This window comes from Mesoplodon densirostris, chromosome 1, assembly GCF_025265405.1.
Source record: "Mesoplodon densirostris isolate mMesDen1 chromosome 1, mMesDen1 primary haplotype, whole genome shotgun sequence".
Lineage (NCBI taxonomy): Eukaryota > Metazoa > Chordata > Mammalia > Artiodactyla > Ziphiidae > Mesoplodon > Mesoplodon densirostris.
Window position 1 is genome coordinate 63,648,889 of NC_082661.1, and position 23,041 is coordinate 63,671,929.

Sequence of the window (23,041 nt, forward strand, 5' to 3'; positions counted from 1 at the left end):
AGAGATTAGAAGGAATATCTATATCTCTAATAATAAAGAGAAAAGCATAACCCAAATAAGTAGAAAGAGAAAATCAACAAAGTTAAAGGTTGGTTCTTTGAAAGAGTAGTAAAAGTGATAATCCCCAAGCAAGACTAATCAAGAAAAATTCAAGTGAGAAATAAATTGTCACATCAAGAACAAATATATATATTTTAACTGCCTCCTACATAAATAAGACACTGAGAATGAGGAGGAGAAGGAAGAGGAAGAGGTCAAAAAAAGTATCTGTTTTGAAGTCATCCAGAAAATCACATTTCAGATTCTATTGTATTTAATTTAATCCAACATGCATTTATTGGAAGAGAACATAAGGGCTGTCCATCTGGTTTTATCAGTCTAGAAAGAGAGAGCACATGAATTTTGGAGTTGAATAAAGCTGAGTTCAAATTCATTCTCTACCTTGAACTAAATGTATGATTTTGGGAAAAGTATATAAACTCCCTGAACTTCCTTTTTCTCATTTGACAAATGGGGGATAATAATATCAACCTCATAGGGCTATCGGAAGGATTAGAGGTAAAGCACCAAGATGTGGATAACTTATATCCTACAGAATATTTTTCCCAACATGACCCATAACCATGGCATTTATAGTGTATCTGTAGGAAGGGTACAAAAATATATCCTAAGACAAGGTCATTCATTTGGAAATGTAACCTTTTCTGAAAAGTCTGGGCATTTACTTTTCTTGACCTGCCAATAAGAGAGGCTCGGAGTGGTCATTCTTCAATGGAAAGGATGTTACCAACATATTAATAACATAAAGCATCATATGAAAGTTAAAATGAAATAATATAAAATTTCCACTCTAATTTTATACAATAATTAATTTTTCTTGACTATTTGGAGATCAAAATAAAAACTATGCCAATAACATAAGTTATTTGAAGACTTTAGAGAAAAAGGCTCCCATCTCCAGTGTTGATATTATGACAGAGAATTCCCTTGAATCCTCAGCTTTCCACCAGCGTGTCTCCTGCCTGAGTCGTGCATTTTCATGTATACTGCAGGGCCTCAACCACGCAGACTGGCTCATCTGCAAGATGAATCCTCAGGCTTTTTCACACACTGAAGAAACTTGACAGAGCTATGACGAGAAAGGCAAAAAGGAGATCAAGAGGCAGTACAATACACCTATGGTCAACTCACCAATGAAAGAAGCCCCTTTGTTAACGACAAAACTACGCATGGACAACTTAGCATCCACACAAGTCTCTTTCCTGCAGTGACAACAAGGAGAAAGGTCAAGTCCAAGAGTGAATGACTGAAAGTACAGCCCAATTTAGCTTCATTTCACTTGTAAAGACATAGAAATAAATAACTGATGTTTGATGATAATATGTGGAGATGAAAATGTCTGGCTCACACAAGTCACAGATACATGCTATGAATGTCAGCTGATAGTCAGGAAGCAGCAGAAGCAGCAACCTAAGAGGAGGGACCTCCATATTTTCTGTTGAGGATTTGCTTTCTCTTCAAAAACTTCCTGAGGAAGTGTTGGGTCTAAGCGTCAGGCAGCAAGAGGTCATAGACTCTCTGGGAGATGGCTGGCAGCCATCAGCAAAAGGACCACAATCCTTGGCACAGAAAGAATCCTAGATAAGTATTAGCAGGTGAATGACTCTTGCTTTCATAAAAATCAAATAACAAAGCAACAGGGTCCAATGGGAGTGGTTAGCACATGGAGGAGAGGGGTGGAGAGCAGGGTAAGTGGTTCCTTAAATTGCAGCTGAATCTGATTTTGCTAAATGTGAATCATGAAAGAGAGCGAGAGCCTTAGAAGCAGCTACCAGTACCCCTGGATTTCTAGGATAGGCTATCTCAGGCTCATCTCTAGCCAACTGTCATGACCATTTGGGTATAGTGGCTCTAAGTAGAGAGTCAAGCCATCCTCACCAATACAGTGATCTGAGATTCCCCACATGAATACATTCTAGGAGGGAAAAGTATCTTCTTCCTTAAGGAAATAATGCTTCAGAAAAGGAGTCTTTAGAGGACTATTTAGGATTTTTGAAGCCACCTTTGCTTTACAGTAAATGAAGAGAATAGGAAGACACTTCTTAATTAGTTTCTCATTTATTGGGAAGTCAATTTTGGTAAAGGAGCAGCAATTGTGCTGTTAAGATAATCTCTCTCCAATAATATATAAATATCCACATCCAATGTTCCAGTAAAATGGACACACTTGTGATATGTTGGATAACACATTGAGGATAGAGACAGAGTACCTTGAAATAACATAAAAGGAGAAATGCACCTTTAGGGTTTTTTAATATGCCACTAGGGCACACTAGCCAGAAAAAGCATTCTGACTATTTGCTATTTTTAAAGTAATCCAAAAAGTAGTCTTTTAACTCCACTGGTTAAAACATATCTTAAGAAATTCTGGGGACATCCCTTGTGGCGCAATGGTTGGGAATCCGCCCATCAATGCAGGGGACACGGGTTTGATCCCTGGTCCGGGAACATCCTACACACCACAGAGCAACTAAGCCCGTGTGCCACAACTACTGAGCCTGAGCTCTAGAGCCCATGAACCACAACTACTGAAGCCCGCATGCCTAGAACCCATGCTCTGCAACAAGAGAAACCACCACAGTGAGAAGCCCACACAAAGAGAGAGCCTGTGCACAGCAACGAAGACCCAATGCAGACAAAAATTTTTAAAAGAAAAAGAAAATCTGTGTGTGTATATGGAAAAAATGACTTTAAGGATATATAGCCATATGTTAATCGTGCTTGTCTCTGAGTAGTAGGATTTATTAAAAGGTAATAGAATCAGTAGAAGGTCTAATCCATGTAAATGTAATTACAATTCTGTTTGCTTATTTAAAAAATCACACTGAAACAGCGGGAGAAATTTGGCTAAATTGGAAAGTATGTTTGGGATGGAGTGATTTAAACTACAGTCTACATCTGTATCCATGACATTCACTTTGGGCTCCCCTAGAGACAAGCAGCTTGCAAAACCACAGAACTCTCAGACACAACAAGGGCTCCTGGTAATTCAAGGAGGCATGCCGAGTATATCATGACCTCATGGTTGGAGAAAAACAACAGTGATTTCAAATATGATCCCCAAGTTTAAGGTCACATGAGCTGGTGCTCTGAGTGACAGGTGCTGGCTTACAAATCATTTCTTCCTAGGTGGGCCACTATACAAGTCCAGGTGGGAAGGTATGCTTAATTATTCTTCCCAGGTGGAGAATGAATGAGCTTACCCAGAGCCTGCAGTTTGGGCCATTCATTAAAAAATGGGGAATGCTTAATGTAAGAAAAGTGATAAAAGAGTGTTGGGGATGACTCATCTACATTTCCCAATCTTGTCCTAGGTTTTAGCATCCCATTTTCTCAATGCAAAGTATCTTTGAGTAACTTAACCTGGTCAGATATTTGCCATGTTTCTTTTATAGTTGTTCCTTTGTTCTGTTTGTTTTCCCATCTAACTGCTGTAGAAGGCTTCTGTTATTTTCTGGCAGTTTCCAGAGAGAAGCCAGCTGACTGACGGGGAATTCAGGTCATTTGAGAGACAAAGGCCTCAGTGAATGTTCTTTGAATCTGTCCTTCTGTTTTTCTGACATGGTTGGTGGGAAAGGGAGGTGATAGGGAAGTGATGGGAAAAGTATCCTAACATTTCAGCTTCTACATTCTTTAAGAAAAGTTTTCTCTTTGCATCTGTCTTGTTCCAAGCTATCACATATGGGAAAATTTCCAAAGATGCTTTTAGCAAAGATCCTTGTCTATATTAAGTATTGGCCACAACTTCTTAAAAATAGTGAGGGGAGAGGGGTCCCAGTTTTGATAACAGAGTTGCAGGTGAGTTTAAAAATATATACCTATCTGTAATTTAAACTTTTCTCCAATAAACATGTATTACTGGTAAGTAATTTTTTTTAAGATTTTACATTTTTTCATTAGAAAATGATAAAGCTTGGTAAACTGCCATTTGGCAACTTACCAAGTGTTAGGCATCTACACTGAGACCCAACTAAAGAAACCTCACCTGCAAAATTATGCCAAGTCACAAGGATTTTATAAATCCTTTGCATATGGCAAAACGTGCTTCTACTCCTCTGAAAGCTAGGAGTTCTGGGTCAGGCCTCTCATGTGGGAAAGCAGGAAAGATGCCCTCAAAGTTTGGGTCAGCTTTACAGGAAAATAACTGCTTGAGTCAGGTGTGGAAGGAAGAGGAAGAGGAAGGAAGGTGGACAGCAGAAGGCAACTGGCTGGAAACACCTTCTGGGCTGAGCTGGGGGAAGAGCAGAGTTCACCACAGGTCACCACCCAGATCACCATCAAGGCCCAAGTTAAGATGCCTGTGGATAGCAAGACAGCCATTTCTTCTTCAAGAAGACATCAATTACCTGTAGTTATCCTGGCAAGTAAATTTGATATTCCTTTGCTTTATAATCCATCTCAGATCATTTATGGAGGAACCCGAGCATGAGTCACTGGGAAAAAAAGAAGAAAGTGTTAAAATAACAAGAGCTCACAAACATTTCCTGAGTCTCTTGGTTTCTTCCAGGTAGCAGGCCCTGGTCAAGGCCCTGGGGTAAAGAGGTGAAGCAGAGGTAGCTTCTAAGAGCTCACAGGTCAGCAGGGGAGCCAAAGGTGTGAACTAGGTAGATACCTACCATGGAAATAAAATTAAGAGACTGTTGGAATGGGATAAATGTAGAGTAAGACCCCATTCATTTCCTGAGCCAGTCTTTTCTCAATGCATTTCTGTGACTGTGGATTCTTTCGTGGACTGATTCCTGAAATAACCCTGAGAATATATGGGTACAAGGTAGTAACATATACCTGGGAAATTTTCCAAGGTCATGGATCACCCAAGCCTGTAGCATATGAACCTTCATTGGATTCAAGTTATGGACTTCCACACGTCCAAAAGTGCTAAGATGGAAGAGACAAAGAACATTGTTAACCCCAGACTAAATTTTTCAGGCAGCGACAGCCCCTGTGGAAAGCCAGCAGGTGGGGTGCCATTGGTTAGAGCTTACCCTTTAGATGTGATCCATGATTTGCATTAAAATCAGGCATCTTTACTCATTCAGTGTGACCCTAAATGAGTAAGATTCTCAAAAGAAGATTCTTAATCTGTACATTGATGCTGATTCTTTAAGTACTTGCTATTCCAAGAGTGAGCCTTAGACCAACGTAATGAGCTCATTAGACCTGCAGAATCTCTGCCCACCACCACCTGCTGAATCAGAACCCGCAGCCGAACAATCGCCAAGTGACCTACTCACTCTCTGAGTTTGAGAAGCACATCGTTGAAAGACCCCGATGTCCTGCTCTAACCCCAGCCTTAAACTCTCCCCATTAGTCCCTACCACTCCTGTTACAAGTACCCTAATATCAGATTACAAAATTCTGGAATGTTAACACTTGTACGCAAAAGCCTACAAGGTTGGAGTCAGAAGAAGACAGAAGGACAAATACTTCTTGGTGGAATTAAACATTAAAAGAAGAGAGAAGGAAAATTAATTTGGGGCATGTGGAGTGCCTGGGGCACATTAATATATGCTCCCTCCTCTCAATCAGACTTACCTGGGGAAAGACTGAAGAAGAGAGACTGGAAAGGTAATCAATGTGGTAAAAACTGTAAGTACGGAAGGGGGTTAGAGAAGGAAGGCATGAGTGTGACCAGAGTCAGTGGTTAAAGGAGTAGATGTAGAATCTAGAAAAATGGTACAGATAAGCTCATTTGCAAAGCCGAAATAAAGTCACAGAAGTAGAGAACAAACTTATGGTTACCAAGCGGGGGAAGGTGGGGTGGGACGAACTGGGAGATTGGGACTGACATATATACACTACTATGTATAAAATAGATAACTGATGAGAACCTACTGTATAACACAGGGAACTCTACTCAGTGCTCTGTGGTGACCTAAATGGGAAGGAAATCTAAAAAAGAGTGGGTATATTTATATGTATAACTGATTCACTTTGCTGTACAGCAGAAACTAACACAACATTGTAAAGCAACTATACTGTAATAAAAATTAATTTAAAATATGGGATTTCCCTAGTAGCACAGTGGTTAAGAATCTGCCTGCCAATGCAGGGGACACGGGTTCGAGCCCTGGTCTGGGAAGATCCTACATGCCGTGGAGCAACTAAGCCCGTGCGCCACAACTACTGAGCCTGCACTCTAGAGCCCGCAAGCCACAGCTACTGAGCCCGCATGCCACTACTACTGAGCCTGCGTTCCACTACTACTGAAGGCTGCGTGCCTAGAGCCCGTGCTCTGCAACAAGAGAAGCCACTGCAATGAGAAGCACGTGTACCACAATGAAGAGTAGCCCCCCGCTCACTGCAACTAGGGAAAGCCCATGCAGCAACGAAGACCCAATGCAGCCAAAAATAAATGAAGTAATTTTTAAAAATTAATAAAAAAATAAAAAACAAAGGAGAGGACAATAACTGATACTCATCCAGCACTTTCTCTGTCAGGCACACGGCTCAGCATTTTTCATACATTATCCCAGTCAATCTTCATATTACCATCACCTCCTCAGGTACATAGCAGGGGCCCTGCTAAGGTCACATAGGTAAGATGTCATGACCTCTGGAGTCCCCGCTTTTAACCACTATAATAAACCGCTGACACTGTCTGCAAAGAGGTAATCAAGATCAAACGCCCAGCAGAGCTCCTGCTATTCCCAATAGTAGACTTACTGCTGACTTGGAATTCATACCGTCCAGGGACGAGAGAGGAGTCGGGCAGATCTTCATGGATGGTTAGACTTTAGACAGTCAGAAGGAAGGAGGGGCCAAGTCATATGGGGGAGCAGTGTGAACAAAGGTGGAAAATGGGCAGGATGGAGTGTCATGGGAGAGAGAGCTGAGAAGATTATAGCAGGCGTTGTAAAGCCAAGAGGAGGAGCTGGACACGTGCAAGGACCATTAGGACTTTTGGAGGATTTTAAACAATGGAGAAACCAGACAAAAGTGTTGACTTAGAAAAACAAACCTCTCCATAGAATACAAACATTTTACCTTTTTTAGCCCGGATTCAGTACTGACCTTCAACATGAAAAGCATGTTCTTCTAAAGATGAAGTAGCCAATAGGAGACTGTGCTAATCCTTACAAATAGGATGCAAAGAAATAAGTACCTGTTTCTATTAAAGGCGTTACTGATGGATCCATTGAGCACCACCTGGACCACACCACAGGCATTTTCTGCAAACTTAAAAACAAAAACACCATTCCTCAACATGCAAACTTAAGTGCCACGCCCCAGCAGTTCCTTCCCAAACAGCTCTTAGCATCATCTGGTGAAGGAGGAAGGGCCTGTATGGCTCTAGCTTGGTCAGGCCAGATCTGTGTAATTTTCATCCCAAGCCATTGGAGGGATTATGCTTCCCATGAGAGTTTTCTGGAAGCAGTTGCTCCAATCTGTGTCTGAACAATGAAGTTCAACATCATCACTGCTAAATTGGTGGTTCAGAAGGTGGAAGTCCAGGGGCCTCCCTGGCAGTCCAGGGGTTAAGACTCAGTGCTTCCAATGCAGCAGGTGTGGGTTCGATCCCTGGTCAGGGAATTAAGATCCTACATGCCGCGCAGTGTGGCCAAAAAAAAAAAAAAAAAGGTGGATGTCCAGATGAGTAAGAGCAACATAATCATGGAAGGAGGAAGGTAAAAGCACTTTCTTAGGGCCATTCACTGTAGACACTGCACATTTCATTTAGTGGGAGCAGAGTAGACACTTAAGGAGTAAAAGAAATGAAAAGAGAAAATGCCAAGAAAAATGAAACTGTGGAGAGATTGTGAAACTGAAGCCTGCAAAGGCCTAAAGAGAAATGGGGGATGGATGAGTGGATATTTTTGAGTAAGGGGTTTTATTCTGCTGGAATCTTCCCTAGGCACTGGGGAAAACAAGATGAACAAAATTAAGCCATATACTTGCTTCCTCCAGGAGGCCCATCCAGATTCCTGGGACTAGCTCAGGTCTCCTTCACACATTATACAACTATACCGCATTGTGAGGTCGAGCTTAACGTGGGGTTAGCCACCGGTACTGAGAGCTCTGTGAGAGCTGTGAGCCTGGCTGTCCCGCTCGCCACTGCAGTGCTGGAGACTCACACCTAGGGCACGGCACAGAGTGGGCGCCCAGGGAGAATCCACGCATGGAGAAGAGGCAAGGAGGGAAAGGGGAGGCAAGAAGTCCAAATACTCTGCGATGGAGAGTATGGAAGAACCCAGGACAACAGAAGCCAAGTCACGAAGGATGAATCGGATTCTGCCTGGTAGAGGTCGAGGCAGACGCAAACCAAAAGGCCCAGGAGCTTGCGAGAGGAGTGATGTTCGGGGGAAAACTTCAGTGGATGCTGAAGCTGGGTAGATTAGTTAGTTCACAGAGGGCCATGAATGCTTTGCCAAGGAATCTGGTCTTTACTCCGCAGGAGATAAAACACTACTGAACAATTTGAAAGGGAATTGTGAAAATCCTGTGCGGTGTCGGTCTTTCTCCTGGGGGTGATGGGCAGAGGACAGAGGCCCGATTACTATCAATCACAAGTGCTAACCCAACAGAATGGGTGCCAAGCACTAACTCTGCCCTATGTAAGTCTCAGCAGCCCCCGCAGAGTAAATCTTGGGTCAGTTTGCCCCAAGGTCACATCACTTGGAAGCAAGGAAATGAGATGGGGGGTGGAGGAGGCAGGGGGGATCCAAACCACCAAGCAGCACTGCCTCTGGTGTCAGAAAAAGAAAAGATCAAGTCGGATGAAAGAAGTCCATTTACATCCATCTACCTATGAGAACTTGGCCAAATAAAGGTGCAGTCCCAGGGGAGCTCACAATGGTAGAGCGCCTTCCTTCATTTTCCTGTGTTCCTGGCCCCAAGGATAGTGTGAGGAACACAAGTAGGTGCTTGACACATACAAAATGTGACTTGGCTTTCAACGTTTTCAGCAACAGCACTGCCACCAAACAGATCATAGAATGATAACATAAATAGAAACTATTCTCAGAAAAAGCAAACAAATGACAACCAAAAACTCTGCAGTGCCTCTGATTTTCACAGCACATAGTAGGTACTCTACAAATATTTGTTAAAGGAATGCATTCAGGTAAACCATATTAAGGTTTACCTGAATCTCCTTAAGGTAGGTGAGGCTCTCAGCTCTGCTACTCACTAGCCCATTGACTTTGAATGAGTCACTTAACCTCTTAAGTTTCCTCACCTGGAACATGGACATTTGTACCTTCTCGTGCCGCCTGTTGTGACAACTAAACAAAATGACACAGGTGAGACAACTGGCCCAGGACTTGTCATGAATATGCACTTAACATATGTGAGTTCTCACTTCGCCCAGCTCCTCTGATGTCTGAGTTTAATTTTGGAAAATTCTAAGTAGTGTAGTTTCATTTTCTCCCGTGTTTTCCATTCATTTCTTTTCCTTCTTCCTTTCTTTCCCTTTTTTTTCCCCCTAGTCCACTTACAAATAAGCAACTTACAAGAAAAATAAATAGGCACAAAAGGCAGCTTAGAGTGAGGTCAGAAATAGATAGCAGGGAGGATGGTATTTCCCAGCCTGGATTCTGGATCTGGAGTCAGACAATTTGGATAAACACCTAGATCTGCCACTTACTGTGTACATTTAATAGAAGGCTTATTTACCTGCACCTCCATTTTGTCACCTATAAAATGGATGTGATACTCATGGTGCCTACTTCATAGGGTTCTGGTGAGGATGAAAGATTTTAATCCATGTAAAGACCTGAGGACTGTGCCTGGCACACAGTAAACTGTCTGCAAATGTAGATTATTAAGACTGTCCCAGGAATCTAAGATTGGCCAATACCTGGATCAGAGGACTTAAAAAACCCAGAGATGCCAGGCAACCAAAGCCAAAAAATGGATAAGAGCAACAAGTCTTCAAATAGAGCCCAGCAACCTTCCATGAATGCCCACAAATTACACATGAAAATATTCTGGCATGTGTTTATGAACATTTTTCTGAGGAAAGAATATTAAACTTCTGTTTCTAAAAAGATCTGTGACCCAAAGTGTGTTAAAACCAACCACTTAATGGATGACCTCTTAAGCTCTTTGGTCTCCAAGATTCTAGAATTTCACTTGTGGTACTTACCCTTTTGGACAGCAAGTCCCAGAATACAGAAACAAAGTTGTTCCTGCAGTCTTTCTTCCAGTGTGGACAAGATTGATAGTTCATTTCTAAAAGACATAGTTTACAGAAAAATAATTAAAGTGGAAAAGAAAAGGTATAATTGATCTCTGTTCTTTGCAGGCTATTGGATCACAGTGGAGCTGCTTTCCAGTGGCATCACTGCCAAGATGGAGGATGGAGAATGGACACATCTCAACCCAATTTAACTAAGTGCCCCCTGAATCCCTTCCAAGTCCTTACCTTACCCTCCAAATCCCAGACAGGAACACAGTGACCAACTTTGAGTCATCATTCTGGGAAATTACAGCAAAAGTTCATCTGACAGAGACAAGCCCCCCCCCATATTATTCCCGCTTCCAGGAAGAATTAGAGATAACTTCCTCCCCCACCACCTTCTGTCTCCACACCCTTAGGCTCAGATGCCCTCAGAGTCTTTCTACACTCGCCCCATCCAGACAGGCTCAGCTGTCTGTGAGGAACCACAGACATAAGGCATGAACACATAGCTTCTGTGCTACTTCTTCCAAGGATATCTGCTTTAACGCACCAGCATTTTTTTTAAATTTTTTTATCGAGGTATAATTGACAAATAAAATTGTAAGATACTTAAATGGTACAGTGTAATGATTTGATATGCATACACATTGTGAAAAGATTCTCCATCAAGTTAATTAATACGTCTATCACCTCATATTCGTTTTTTGGTTTTTTTTTTGATGAGAACTTTGAAGTTCTACTCTCTTAGCAAATTTCAATTATACAATACAGAGTTAACAGTTATAGTCACCGTGTTACACCTTAGATCCTCAGATCTTATCTGTCTTATAAATGAAAATTTGTACCCTTTTACCAAGTTCTCCCTATTTCTTCCACCTTCCAGCCTCTGGAAACCACTTATCTACTCTGTTTTTATGAGTTCCACCTTTTTTTTCAGACTCCACAGATAAGTGATACCATGCAGTATCTACCTTTTTCTGTCTGATTTATTTCACTTAGCATAATGTCCTCCAGTTTCACAGTGTTGTCACAAATGATGGGATTTCCTTCTTTTTAAAGGTTGAATAATATTCTGTTTTGTGTGTGTGTATTTACATATATATGTACACATATATGTACATGCACATCTATACACATCTATACACATATATGTATATACATATATATACACATATACACATATATGTACATACATATATATATACATATATGTGGATATATATATATATATATATATATATATATATATATATATATACCACATTTGCTTTATCCATTGCTTTTGACTACACAAACATTTATTGAGTGTTAGGCCCTGGAGATAAGAGAGATGAATTAGATAAAGGCCCTGCCTTCAGAGGCCACATGATCCACTATAATCAAATAAATCAGAGAAAGAGCAACTTGGGTTGGGGGTGGTGTGCAGCACCATGCGGGAAGGTTGATGTTGAACTTGGTTTTGAAGGATGAATAGAAGTCTTCAGACAGACGAGCTAGAGAAAGGGGCTCCATGCCAAGAGAGCATGTGCAAAGGCACCGGGTTTAGATTTGTACTGCCAGAGTAGAAGGGATGAGGAGGGGATTGATGGAAGATGAGGCATATGAAAGACAAAGGTCAGGCCATGCCAAGGAATTCCGACTTTATCCTAGAGGCAAACAGAGCTATTTGGGTTTTAAGTAAGAGACAGAAACAATTCCATTGTGGTGGCCAGACGGAGGCTGACCTAAAGGGGTCAGGGGTGAGCAGTTAGGATCCGACAACAGTCCAGCAAGAAAGGAGGGGCGTTAGTGATCTGGATTCAGGCAGTTGTAACAGGCACAGGAAAGAAAGGATGAACTGCTAGGGAAATGACTAGGTTGGTGACAGATTGGGTATGGCAGAGGAGGATGGAGTGAGAATGAAGGCAGAGTCTGGGATTGTCTCACCTCAACTTTGCATCATCCAGCAGGTAGGGGAAGTGCGGGGTGAGAAGCCCTGGAACCCTTTCTCGGTGTCCCAGAATTCAGGCATGTGGCAGCCACCTATTTCCTCTGTGGGTATGTGTACAGCTGACCCTGCACAAATACCCATCTTTCTACTTCCACTTTGTTATAGGTTGAATCGTGTACCCCAAAAAGTTATGTTGAAGTCCTAACCCCCAGTACCTGGGAATGTGATCTTTTTTTTGGAAAAGGGTGTTTGCAGATGTAATCAGGTCAAAATGAGATCATTAGGGTGGGTGGGTCCTAATCCAATAAGACTGCTGTCCTTATAAGAAAGGGAAGTTTGGTCACAGAGACAGACAAGCACAAAAGGAAGGCTCTGTGAAGACGCACAGGGAGAAGACAGCCAAGTGAAGATGGAGGCAGGGACCGGTGTGAACCAAGGAACACCAAGGGTTGCCAGCAAATACCAGAAGCTAGAAGAGGCAAAGGACTCTCCCCTGGAGCCTTTAGAAAGAACACGTCCCAGCCAACATCTTGATCTAGGACTTCTAGCCTCCAGAACTGTAAGAAAATAAATTTCTATTGTTTTAATGCCACCCAATATGTGGTACTTCGTTATGGCAGCCGCAGGAAACTAATATAACCACAGAAGTGGTCTTGACTGCCGATGACCAGAAAGAAAGTTCTAGATCAGAAACACTTCCGGGGATGAGGAAGTAATCCTGGGAGTTTTTATAATAATTAAATGCATTAAAAACAAAACAGCACAAATTAGAAAAAAAATCCATGTACAGATGTAAATAATTACTGCGGAGTCAAAAGATAAATTTGAATCATCTCCAACAGAGGCAAAAATGTTGACGATGATGAAATGAACATAATTTTGTAAGGTGCTACAAAGGTGCCCCTGTTCATAGGTTTTCATGAACATAAAGCTCTTTTATCTTCACAACCATATCTGGAGAGAAGTCTCTGAGTTTCTCCTACCCTCTCCCCACAAGGATGCTCCCACTTGCCACCTGCCCATTAAATAAAATTTGAACGTCACAGAGAAAAAGAAAAGGAGAGAAATTTTACAATAAAGTAAGAGAAATTAAGCATATAAAAAAGCAGAATAAGAAGTTTAAAAAGAGAGAGAGATTAGAAGGTTATAACAGAAACTATGACTTTCATAATAAAACAAGTAAACAAGACAAAACTAAGGTAGAAAAAAATTAAGGAAAAAGTGTTTAAGCCAGACAATAGAACAATTAAAATAAAAAAATTTGGAACCAGAAAGACAGCAAATAAAATAAAGAAAAGAGGTTAAAATCAATAAAAATTGAGGCCAAAGGAGAAGGAAGTAGACAGAATAAACAACCTATACAGGATTCAGTTGAAAAGAAAGCAAAAATAAAGAACTCTAAAAGGTAAACTGATGAGAAATAGATTTTTTTATTTCTCCAATCTTTTTTAAGAAAGAACTGACGTGGTATATTGAAAAATAAAACTAAAAGCAAAGTTTATAGGAAATACATTTAAGCTAAAAGGGTTAAATGAATGACCTTGAAAGGCTATCTTGCAATAAGAGAAATTTAAAAAGGAAAGCAAGAAATATGACGAAAACTATAAAAGTTAACCAAAAAGAAAAAGAGTAAATGGAGAGATATATTTATATGTCATATTTCTAGGTGGAAAGAGTCTGGATTAAAGATTAATTGAAAAGTTACAAAATAAAAACATAGATGAAAATATAGAAAACTCTCCAATCTTGAGTAAGAAAAATTTAAGCAAAATATGAAACCCAACAGCCAAATAGGAAAGGATAGACAGATTTATTGAATTTCTGTATGGCAAAAGACAATATAAACAGTATTAGAAAAAAACAGAAACTGAGAAAAATAGATTTGCCACCTTTGTGCCAGAAAACAGGCAGGATGACACGTGGCTAAGAACACGTGTTCTACAGCCAGTAATCGTGGGTCTCTCCCAGCTCTGCCACTCACTAGCCAGCAACTTACTTAACAGCCCTGTGCCTCAGACTCCTCCTTTGTACAATGAGATCATCACAGGGGCTGTGAAGGATTAAATGAGTGAATATTCACATAGCACATAGAACAACGGCCCATAAGTAGTAGCTACTATTGTTAATTTATATTGAACTTCTATAAATAAGAAAATAATAGACATCCCAATAAAAAGGATTAATATATGCGAACTGCCAGTTTACAATAGAAATAGAAATATCCACCATTAAATATACAAATATACTCAGCTTCACAGTAAAAGAAATGCAAAAATAAGCCGAGGTATTATTTCTTTATCAAAATGGCAAGACATTTTAAAGTATTAATGTCCAGTATTGGTGAGGGTCTGGGTAAACAGATTATCTCATATATTTTGAGAGTATAAATTGTTACCACCTTTTGAATAACAATTTGTCAGTTTCTACCACAATTTATTCCACACTGAAATTCCACTCATAGACATTTATCTTTCAGAAATACTTCCACAAGCATGCCTGTGTGTGTGTGCACGCATGTGCGTGTACAAAAGTGCGTCTTGCAATGGTGGTGGTAACAGCAAAAACATCTGAAAAACCTAAACGTCCATCAATCGTAGGTTGTTCAAATAAATTATGGTATGTCCATACAGCACATAAGATGAGGCCTTTTAAAAAAATATGACTGTATTTATACCTACTAACTTTAAATGAATAAAGCAAGTTGCAAAACGGTATGTGTACATTTCAAAGATACAGACTGTCCGCGACTTGTGGTGCTTGGGTTTAGGATTTTTCAACTTTTTGACAGTGTGAAAGCGATATGCATTCAGTAGAAACCATCATTTGAATTTTGAATTTTGATCTCTTCTCAGAGTGGTGATATGGGGTCTGATCCTCTCTCGTGATGCTGGGCAGTGGCAGTGAGCCATAGTTCCCAGGCAGCCACGCCAGCCGGTGGATAAATAACCAAGACACATACAACCACTCTACACCCAGACAACCATTCTGCTTTTCACTTTCAGTACAGTATTCAACAAATAACATAAGCTATTCAACACCTTATAAAATAGGCTTTGCGTTAGGTGATTTTGCCCAACTATAGGCTAATGGAAGTGTTCTGAGTACATTTAAGGTAGGCTAGGCCAAGCTACAATGTTCAGTAGGCTAGGTGGATTAAACGCATTCCTGACTTATGATATTTTCAACTTATGATGGGTTTATGGGGACATAAGGAAGATCTGTATGTATTTATATGAGCGTAGGGAAATGCAGGGTATGTACCAAATTGTTGACAACAGTCCCCCTTTGGGAAGGAGCATGAAAATTGAGGAGTGGGGGAAATGGAATTTTTACTTTTTACTTTGATGCATTTCTGTATATGCAAGTATTTTTCAATTAAGAGTACATCTTTTTTGTAATTGGAAATAATGCAAATCTGGGTTGAAGAAGCTACTACAATAAGTTTTTTTAAATAGTCAAAAGCAATAAAAATAAGAATAAAACTATATAAAGTAAAAATATCCACATTATAAATAAAAAGAGAAAGAAAAAAGAAGTGAAATGAGCTTAATCAGGCTTTCTCAGTAGAAAACATCTTCCCACAGTGAGGTGTTCTGGGTCTTTCTGGGCAAGGAAGGTGACCTCTGATCAATGGCAAAGCCACACACTGGCCCTAGACACAGAGAAGCCCAGCATGTGGTCCCTACAGCTGTTCTGTGGAACAAGGACCTTGGCCTGGTTCCCTGGGAGGCCTCATTCTGTTCTAGAATTCTTTGGTCCTGAATGATGCCTTTATAGAAAGTAAAACACCAACAATTCAGAAGCAGGCTACTCTTGCACTCAGAAAGGAGGAAATCAGGAAGCATGAACAGCCCTAAACTCTGAAGTCAATTTTTCTAGAAGACATGAGTTGGTCTACGGAATGCTGTTTTACATGAGCCTGAGTTGTCATTAAGGGTATAGATGCCATCAGGGTGGGCACCTGTGACTCCTTCCTCCACACTGACCTTCTGGGGTCCCTAGCAGAGCTCAGGGCTCCTGCACCCTGCACGTCCCCAGGCGACCCCAAATGGACCAGGTCCTCACCATAAGAGCCTGCATCTCCACACCAGCTAAGGTCATCTGCAATGTAACCCAGCAGTGTGTCTTCCAGGGTGAACATCTCTCGCTGGACCTTCGTGTACTGATGCGCCAACTCCTTTGATTTGCTCCAAAAGACTGTCTAAAAGAGAATAAACACAATCTATTATTGAGATCAATTTACTAAGTCAAAAAAACTCCACAGAATTTGCATCTTTTTAAATGAAAGAAAACATAGGAAACATCAGAATAAATCACCTATAGTAAGAGTAGGTGTTGCGGGTTTCACGGATCTCTGTGTGTGAGAATGAGAGAGAGTACGTGTGTGGAGGGTGTGTGTGTGTGTGTGTGTTCTCTAGGTCATGATGTAAAATAAAGTTATTGTTCTGGATTGCAGGGAAAAAAGTCTGAAAGCCACTGATCAAAATCTTATAATAAACCTAAGCTCCAAACACATCTGGGGGAGGCATTAGGTAGTTCCAAATTCCTAAAGTTCTCGGCAAAACAATTTTTTCTAAGCGCTATTTTCTGGGAAAAGTGCACTTTGATTCTTAAATAGCTCCATAACCCCTGCTTTTTTTCCCGAAATCTCCCCTATCCCCTTACAAAAAAAGGAAAAGAACAAATACAGTGAGTTTTTGCAGGGTCCCTTGTAAAGGTGCAGAAAGTCAAATTTCAGAACAATCTTCTGCTCCATGGATCTGTTCATTCTTAGTAGGAGGCAGTGGAGGTTTGAAGCCGGGGCCCTGGAGTCATGCTGCCTTATGAAACCCAGCATCACTGCTCACTGACTGTCTGACCACGGACAACCAAAGAATTGCTAAGCCTCACATTCCCCATCTGTAAAAGGTATTGATAATAATTGTAAGGAACCCCTGAGATGCTGAGATGAAATGAGACAATGCAAATAAGGTGTTTGTCCCGTGTCTGTGGGCAGTCACTTATTCAGCCAGTGTCCCCTGGTGATGATTTACCAGCAGCTACTCTGTGTTGGGCTTTGGGCTTGGTGTACCCACCAGAGCTCCATAGTCGCTCCAGCTCTAACAATGGGAGGAGACTGTAATTTGTGGCTGTCTTAAGGGCTTCGTGAAGATGATTTGGGGCACATTGATTGTTCACCTTAAACACTGACTTTAGAAAAGATGCACTCCATTTCAGATGTTTTCCAGTATAAGTAATGTATTAAAACCCAGGCCTCTATGGCTCTAAATCTTGGGCCATTTACATTTCAACTAGTCACTTTCAAGACCATCAAACTTGAGTAATCACTGGTCACCTAAACTTGCCAAGCCTCAGTTTTCTCTCTAGTGAAATGGGATTGCTGATGTCTGACCTACCTATTCCACAAGTTGACTGTGAAAACCTAACAAACAGGATAAGGGTTCAGAGAGTACTTTGTAAGCAAAAAAAGGCACTCAGCACATGCAAAATGGCACTGTTATCATCATCATCATCATCACAATTGGAGGTCAGGGAGAGTTTTGCAATTCTATAAGGTGGATTATTTTTGTTTGGATTGGGTTGGGGTTTGTGTTAGGATTTTTTTTTTTTTTTTTTTTTGGTACGCAGGCCTCTCACTGTTGTGGCCTCTCCCTTTGCGGAGCACAGGCTCCGGACACGTAGGCCCAGCTGCCATGGCTCACGGGCCCAGGCACGTGGGATCCTCCTGGACCAGGGCACGAACCCGTGTCCCCTGCACCGGCAGGCGGACCCCCAACCACTGTACCACCAGGGAAGCCCCATGTTTGGTTTGTTTTGCCTGATTTTTGGCTAACTCTCCTTTCCTCTTTCTCTGTCCCCAGTTCTCTCTCTTACCTCCAGTCCCCAGATGTTCTAAATCCCAATGACATCCTGGTCTCCCAATGGACCCCAAGCTCCCTCCCTGCCAACCATGACTACATCCTAATATACAGATTTTCCTCTTCCCTCATCCTTGTCAAAATGTGGCCCCCTGACCTCTTCCCTTTAACTTTTATCTTCAGTTTTTAAATCCATAACTTGACCCAGTTACCTTGTCACAAGGCACAGTTTGATTCACCAGCTGCATCAGTGGGTGGTAGTCTTCCTCTGTCGCACTGCAGGGGTCCTTAGAGATAAATGCATTCCTGAATGCCTCCCTGATCTTTTGGCAGTCTCCATCTCTTTGAGATAAAACATGGGAAATAAAATAAAAGATGAATAATTAGATTTCAAACATATGTTTAGAGCATAATTACCCCCCCAAAAAAGTCTGTGTGCCAAGTAAGTGGTTCATATACATCATCACGTCTCGTGTACAACAGTTTTATGAGATGAGCATCACCCTCCCTGCCCTACAAGGTCCCTGCACTCGTGGGGCTTACTCTCTGGTTAGAGAGACAGGCAGTATACAAACAAGCAGATAAGCTAATGAAATAAGTATGGATTATGATAAGTATGCAGGAAATCAGTGGGGAATATTGAAGCAATGACCACTTTAGTGAGGCTGATCTGGAGAGGGCTCCCTGAGACTAAATGTTGAGAAGGAGTGCATTCCAGACAGAGGGTTCTGCAAGTGCAAAGGCCCTGAGGCAGAAAAGAACTTGCTGATTTTGAGGAAGTGAGAAAAGAACAAAGGGAGAGGTGGTGAGAAATCAACAAAAATAATCAGTCTTTCAGACAAGGAAACAATTTCAAATTTTACCTAATTACCATGGGAAGGCAGTGGATAGTTTTAAGCACGGAAGTGGCCTCATCTGATTTTTGTTTTTGAAAATGTCACTCTGAAAAACTCTGTGCCAGCCCCAAAGATGGAGCAAAGTCTCTGAAATAGGAATTCCAACCCCAGGTCCTCTCCAAACAGCCCCTGGCATTGAAAAGGCAGGCTGGCGAAGCAGCAGAGATGGAGGGGAGGGAGGGATGCTGGAGAAGATTGCAGCTGGACCTCCCTTTCTGTGCCTGTGTTAACTAGTGCACCTGAGCCCATCATTTCCTGGGGGGAAGGAAGTGGGTTTCCACTGAGAGTGCTCAGACACGGTTATCAGGACAAACTCCAGCCTTTGGACCCAGCATCCCAAGTACAGTACCAGGTCAGGTAGCTAAACCTGGGGGAGTAAAGACGAGCCCCTCGTTTTCTATTCCCTCTGAGCCTGCTCTGGCCCTGCAGGGCACTAACAAAGCAGCCATTCCAGATGGTCTTTTGCCTTCCCAACTCAGGCTGGCCAAGTCGAGTGGATTATTCCTCCTGATAAGCCAAGGAATCAGAGGATACCTGTGAGACACAGGGCCTTACACCAAAGCCACACTGTGTATGTTGGAGACTCACCTTCTCAGTCCAAAATAGCTGCTCCAGTTCCAGCCATCATGACTACATTCTAGCCAGCAGGAAAGGTTAGGGAAAAGAAAGGGGACAAGAAAGGAGGAGAAGGAAAAGAAGGGAAAAGTAACAGCAGCAATGGGCATGTGCCAGCTGCCTTTTAAGGACAGGTGCTAGAAGATGTTCTTGCTATTTGCTCTTATCATATTTGCTAAAATGTAGTCATGGGCACACTTTGCTACAAGGAAAGATGAGAAATGCAGCCTTTAATGTTGATGGCCATTCCACATCAAAAAGTACAGTTTTACCACAATGAGATATCACCTCACACCTGTCAGAATGGCTATCATCAAAAAGAACACAAACAACAAATGTTGGTGAGGATGTGGAGAAAAGGGAACCATCCTACGCTGTTAGTGGGAATGTAAATTGGTACAGCCACTGCAGAAAACAGTACAGAGGTTTCTCAAAAAACTAAAAATAGGACTACAGTATGATCCAGCAATTCCACTTCTGGGGATATATCTAAAAAAAATAAAAAACACTAATTTGAAAAGATACATGCACCCCAGTGTTCATAGCAGCATTATTTACAAGTTCCAAGATATAGAAGGCCCTAAGTGTCCATCAACAGATGAATGGGTAAAGAAGATGTGGTGTATACATATACAAGGGAATATTACTCAGCCATGAAAAAGAATGAAATTTTGCCATTTGGAGCCATATGAATGGGCTTGGAAGGCATTATGCTAAGTGAAGTAAGTCAGACAAAGACAAATACTGTATGATCTCACTTATAAGTGGAATCTAAAAAATGCAACAAATGAGTGAATACAACAAAAAAGAAGCAGACCCACAGATACAGAGAATAAACTAGTGGTTACCAGTGGGTTGGAGGGACAGGCAATATAGGGGTGGGGGAGTGGGAGGTACAAACTATTGGATGTAAGGTAGACTCAAGGATGTATTGTACAACATGGGGATATAGCCAATATTTTATAATAACTGTACGTGGAAAGAAACCTTTAAAAATTGCATTAAAAAATAAAATTAAAAAAACCCCAAAATTTAGAATAAAAAAATCATGAAAGCACAGTTTTAATTCTAGAGAAGGGACCAGCCTGCATGCTCTGTCCCAGGAAAGTACCACCATTGTCCCATTTTACTGATAAAGAGGAAACTTTAAGGCTGTGAATTTAACCAATGTGCCCGAGGTAACATGATCAGTAAGTGGTAAAGCGGAACTGGACCCCAAATCTGTGGGAGCCTCCCACATGGCTACAGCCTTACGGGGCAGTCTATTAAACTGCTCCAGCCTGGTATCTTCATCTGTAAGGGGGAGATAAGAATACTTCATGCCTGGGAAGTTTTGGGGGATTAAATGAGGTAACACTTGGCTTGTACCCCGGCCATGGCTCTTTCATGGATGCCCCTCCCCTTCCCCAGCATGCATGGGACCATTCACCTGCATCACTGCTGGCCTGTGAAAGCTCTGCCGGGAAACCATTATCCACCTGGCTCTGCCCATACATTATACATTTAAGAGAAAAATGTGTTTACATTAGGTACTTCGACATCAGTCAAAGTTTACGGGGCACCATCACGGGAAGTTTAGAGCAAAGGTGTTTGGCGGCTGTTTTACTTTAGAGGACCATGTTTTACTTCAATTAATGTAATGCAGTGGCCCTCTCAGGAATTTCCTGTTCTGACCCCAACAACTCCCTCGTAAACTCTTCTGCCTCCCTCCTCAGCCACAAAGTGTGCAAGAGGAGAGACATCTCCTTGATGTGGAAGGACAAGAGAATTTTCCACCACAAAAAAGCTGGCAGTTCAGTGAAAGCACCACACGCTGGGCACCTACCATGTACCAGATGCTTTCACCACCAAAAATGGGAGAACTCACAGACCTCCAAGAAGACTTTTATGCTTTTTAGGTATATAGACCCCTTCAAGACACATTACCTTAAGAATTCAAGAAACCCCAGGTTAAAAATTAAACAGAGGGCTTCCCTGGTGGCGCAGTGGTTGAGAGTCCGCCTGCCGATGCAGGGGACGCGGGTTCGTGCCGTGGTCCAGGAAGATCCCGCATGGCGCGGAGCAGCTGGGCCCGTGAGCCATGGCCGCTGAGCCTGCGCGTCCGGAGCCTGTGCTCCGCAACGGGAGAGGCCACAGCAGTGGGAGGCCCACGTACAGCAAAAAAAAAAAAAAAAAAATTAAACAGAGTTCCTTGTTTAGAAGGAGCAGAGTTTAGAACATCAGAGTTGAAACAGACCTTGGAAGAGTTTACAACTCACCCATCTTCCCTTTCACTGTCTGAGACCAGAGCCTCCTACATGCCCCAAAAGTAAGAGGAAATGGGGAGAGGTGATGAGAAGGTTGGGGGCAGGCTTTATGAAGCCACTTTTCATCCTTAAAATCTGGGTGGGGGGATAAATTTGGAGTTTGGGATTAAAATATACACACTACTAGAAATAAAATAGACAACCAAGAGGGACCTACTGTATAGCACAGGGGACTATACTCAATATCTTGTAATAACCTATAATGGAAAAGAATCTAAAAAAGAATATATGTCTATACATATATAAGCAATCGCTTTGCTGTACACTTGACACTAACACGACATTGAAAATCAACTATATTTCAACAAAAATTTTTAAAAAATCAAAAGTAAACATTTCACCGTGGATGAGCAATAAGCATTTTAATTGGTAGATAGATAGAAAGATAGATGGATAGAAAGAAAGATAGAGGGAATTCCCTGGAGGTCCAGTGGTTAGGACTCCACGCTTCCACTGCAGGGGGCGCGGGTTGGATCCCTGGTCAGGGAACTAAGGTTCCACATACAACGCTGCACAGCCAAAAAAAAAAAAAAAAAAAAAAAAGAAATATAGATAGATAAAAATAAAAAGAAATTAGGACAGAGGGTACAGAGATGTCAGCAGTACTCATTCATACATGTCATTGCAGACATGGGCCTCAAGTTCACAAGTGTGGCTGGAAAAATGTGCCTTAATTTAGTTATTTTTATTTGCAAAGCCCACAGTCCTCATTTTTGTCCCCCTGGGTAGAGCACCGTTCCATCAAATCAAATGGCAGCCAAGCAAAAGCTGTTGCGAGTAAGCAGCCTGGTTTCAAGGAAGCAGAGGGCCTCAGGATCCCTGCGTCCTGCGGGGATGGAAGCAGATGTCTCTAGCTAAAGAGGCAGCGTGGGAGAAGTAAGAACCATTTCTGAGACTTCAGTATCGTTCTTCTCTTCAATAGTTCCTCTGTTCCAAAATTAGAGGCTTTAATTGTGACTCTTCTAGGGCAGCCCGCCCTTCACTGTGAAGGGCATCGTGAGCGCAGCGGCTGCTCCTGAGAGCTCAGGCTATGCCTGTGGCCCCTCCTCGTGGTCACCTGGCCCAGAGGGTTGTTGGGCGTCACCGGGTCCTGTGAGCTCTGGTCGCACATGAGGATCCCCTGGAGAGCTTTGGGAAACACACAGTGCCTGGCTCTGGACCAACCAAGGCAGGATGAGGGAAGGGGAAGAGAGCAGAACCTGTAATTTTCCAAAAGCTTCCCATTCCCACCTCCTCCCAGACCCCTGGAAACA

At 41.9% G+C, this 23,041-nt stretch overlaps 1 protein-coding gene across 1 annotated transcript in view; it reads right to left on the minus strand.

Annotated features, from left to right (window-relative positions):
* Positions 1 to 1,074: 1,074 nt before the first annotated feature.
* CD38 (CD38 molecule) overlaps positions 1,075 to 23,041 on the minus strand; it is a 36,569-nt gene continuing 14,602 nt past the window's right edge. The window contains exons 2-8 of the mRNA XM_060085032.1: positions 18,184 to 18,313; positions 16,179 to 16,314; positions 10,148 to 10,233; positions 7,166 to 7,239; positions 4,846 to 4,938; positions 4,407 to 4,493; positions 1,075 to 1,129 (exon numbers count right to left, since the gene is read on the minus strand). Coding sequence (XP_059941015.1) covers positions 1,075 to 1,129; positions 4,407 to 4,493; positions 4,846 to 4,938; positions 7,166 to 7,239; positions 10,148 to 10,233; positions 16,179 to 16,314; positions 18,184 to 18,313 — 661 coding nt within the window. The remainder of the gene's footprint in view (positions 1,130 to 4,406; positions 4,494 to 4,845; positions 4,939 to 7,165; positions 7,240 to 10,147; positions 10,234 to 16,178; positions 16,315 to 18,183; positions 18,314 to 23,041) is intronic.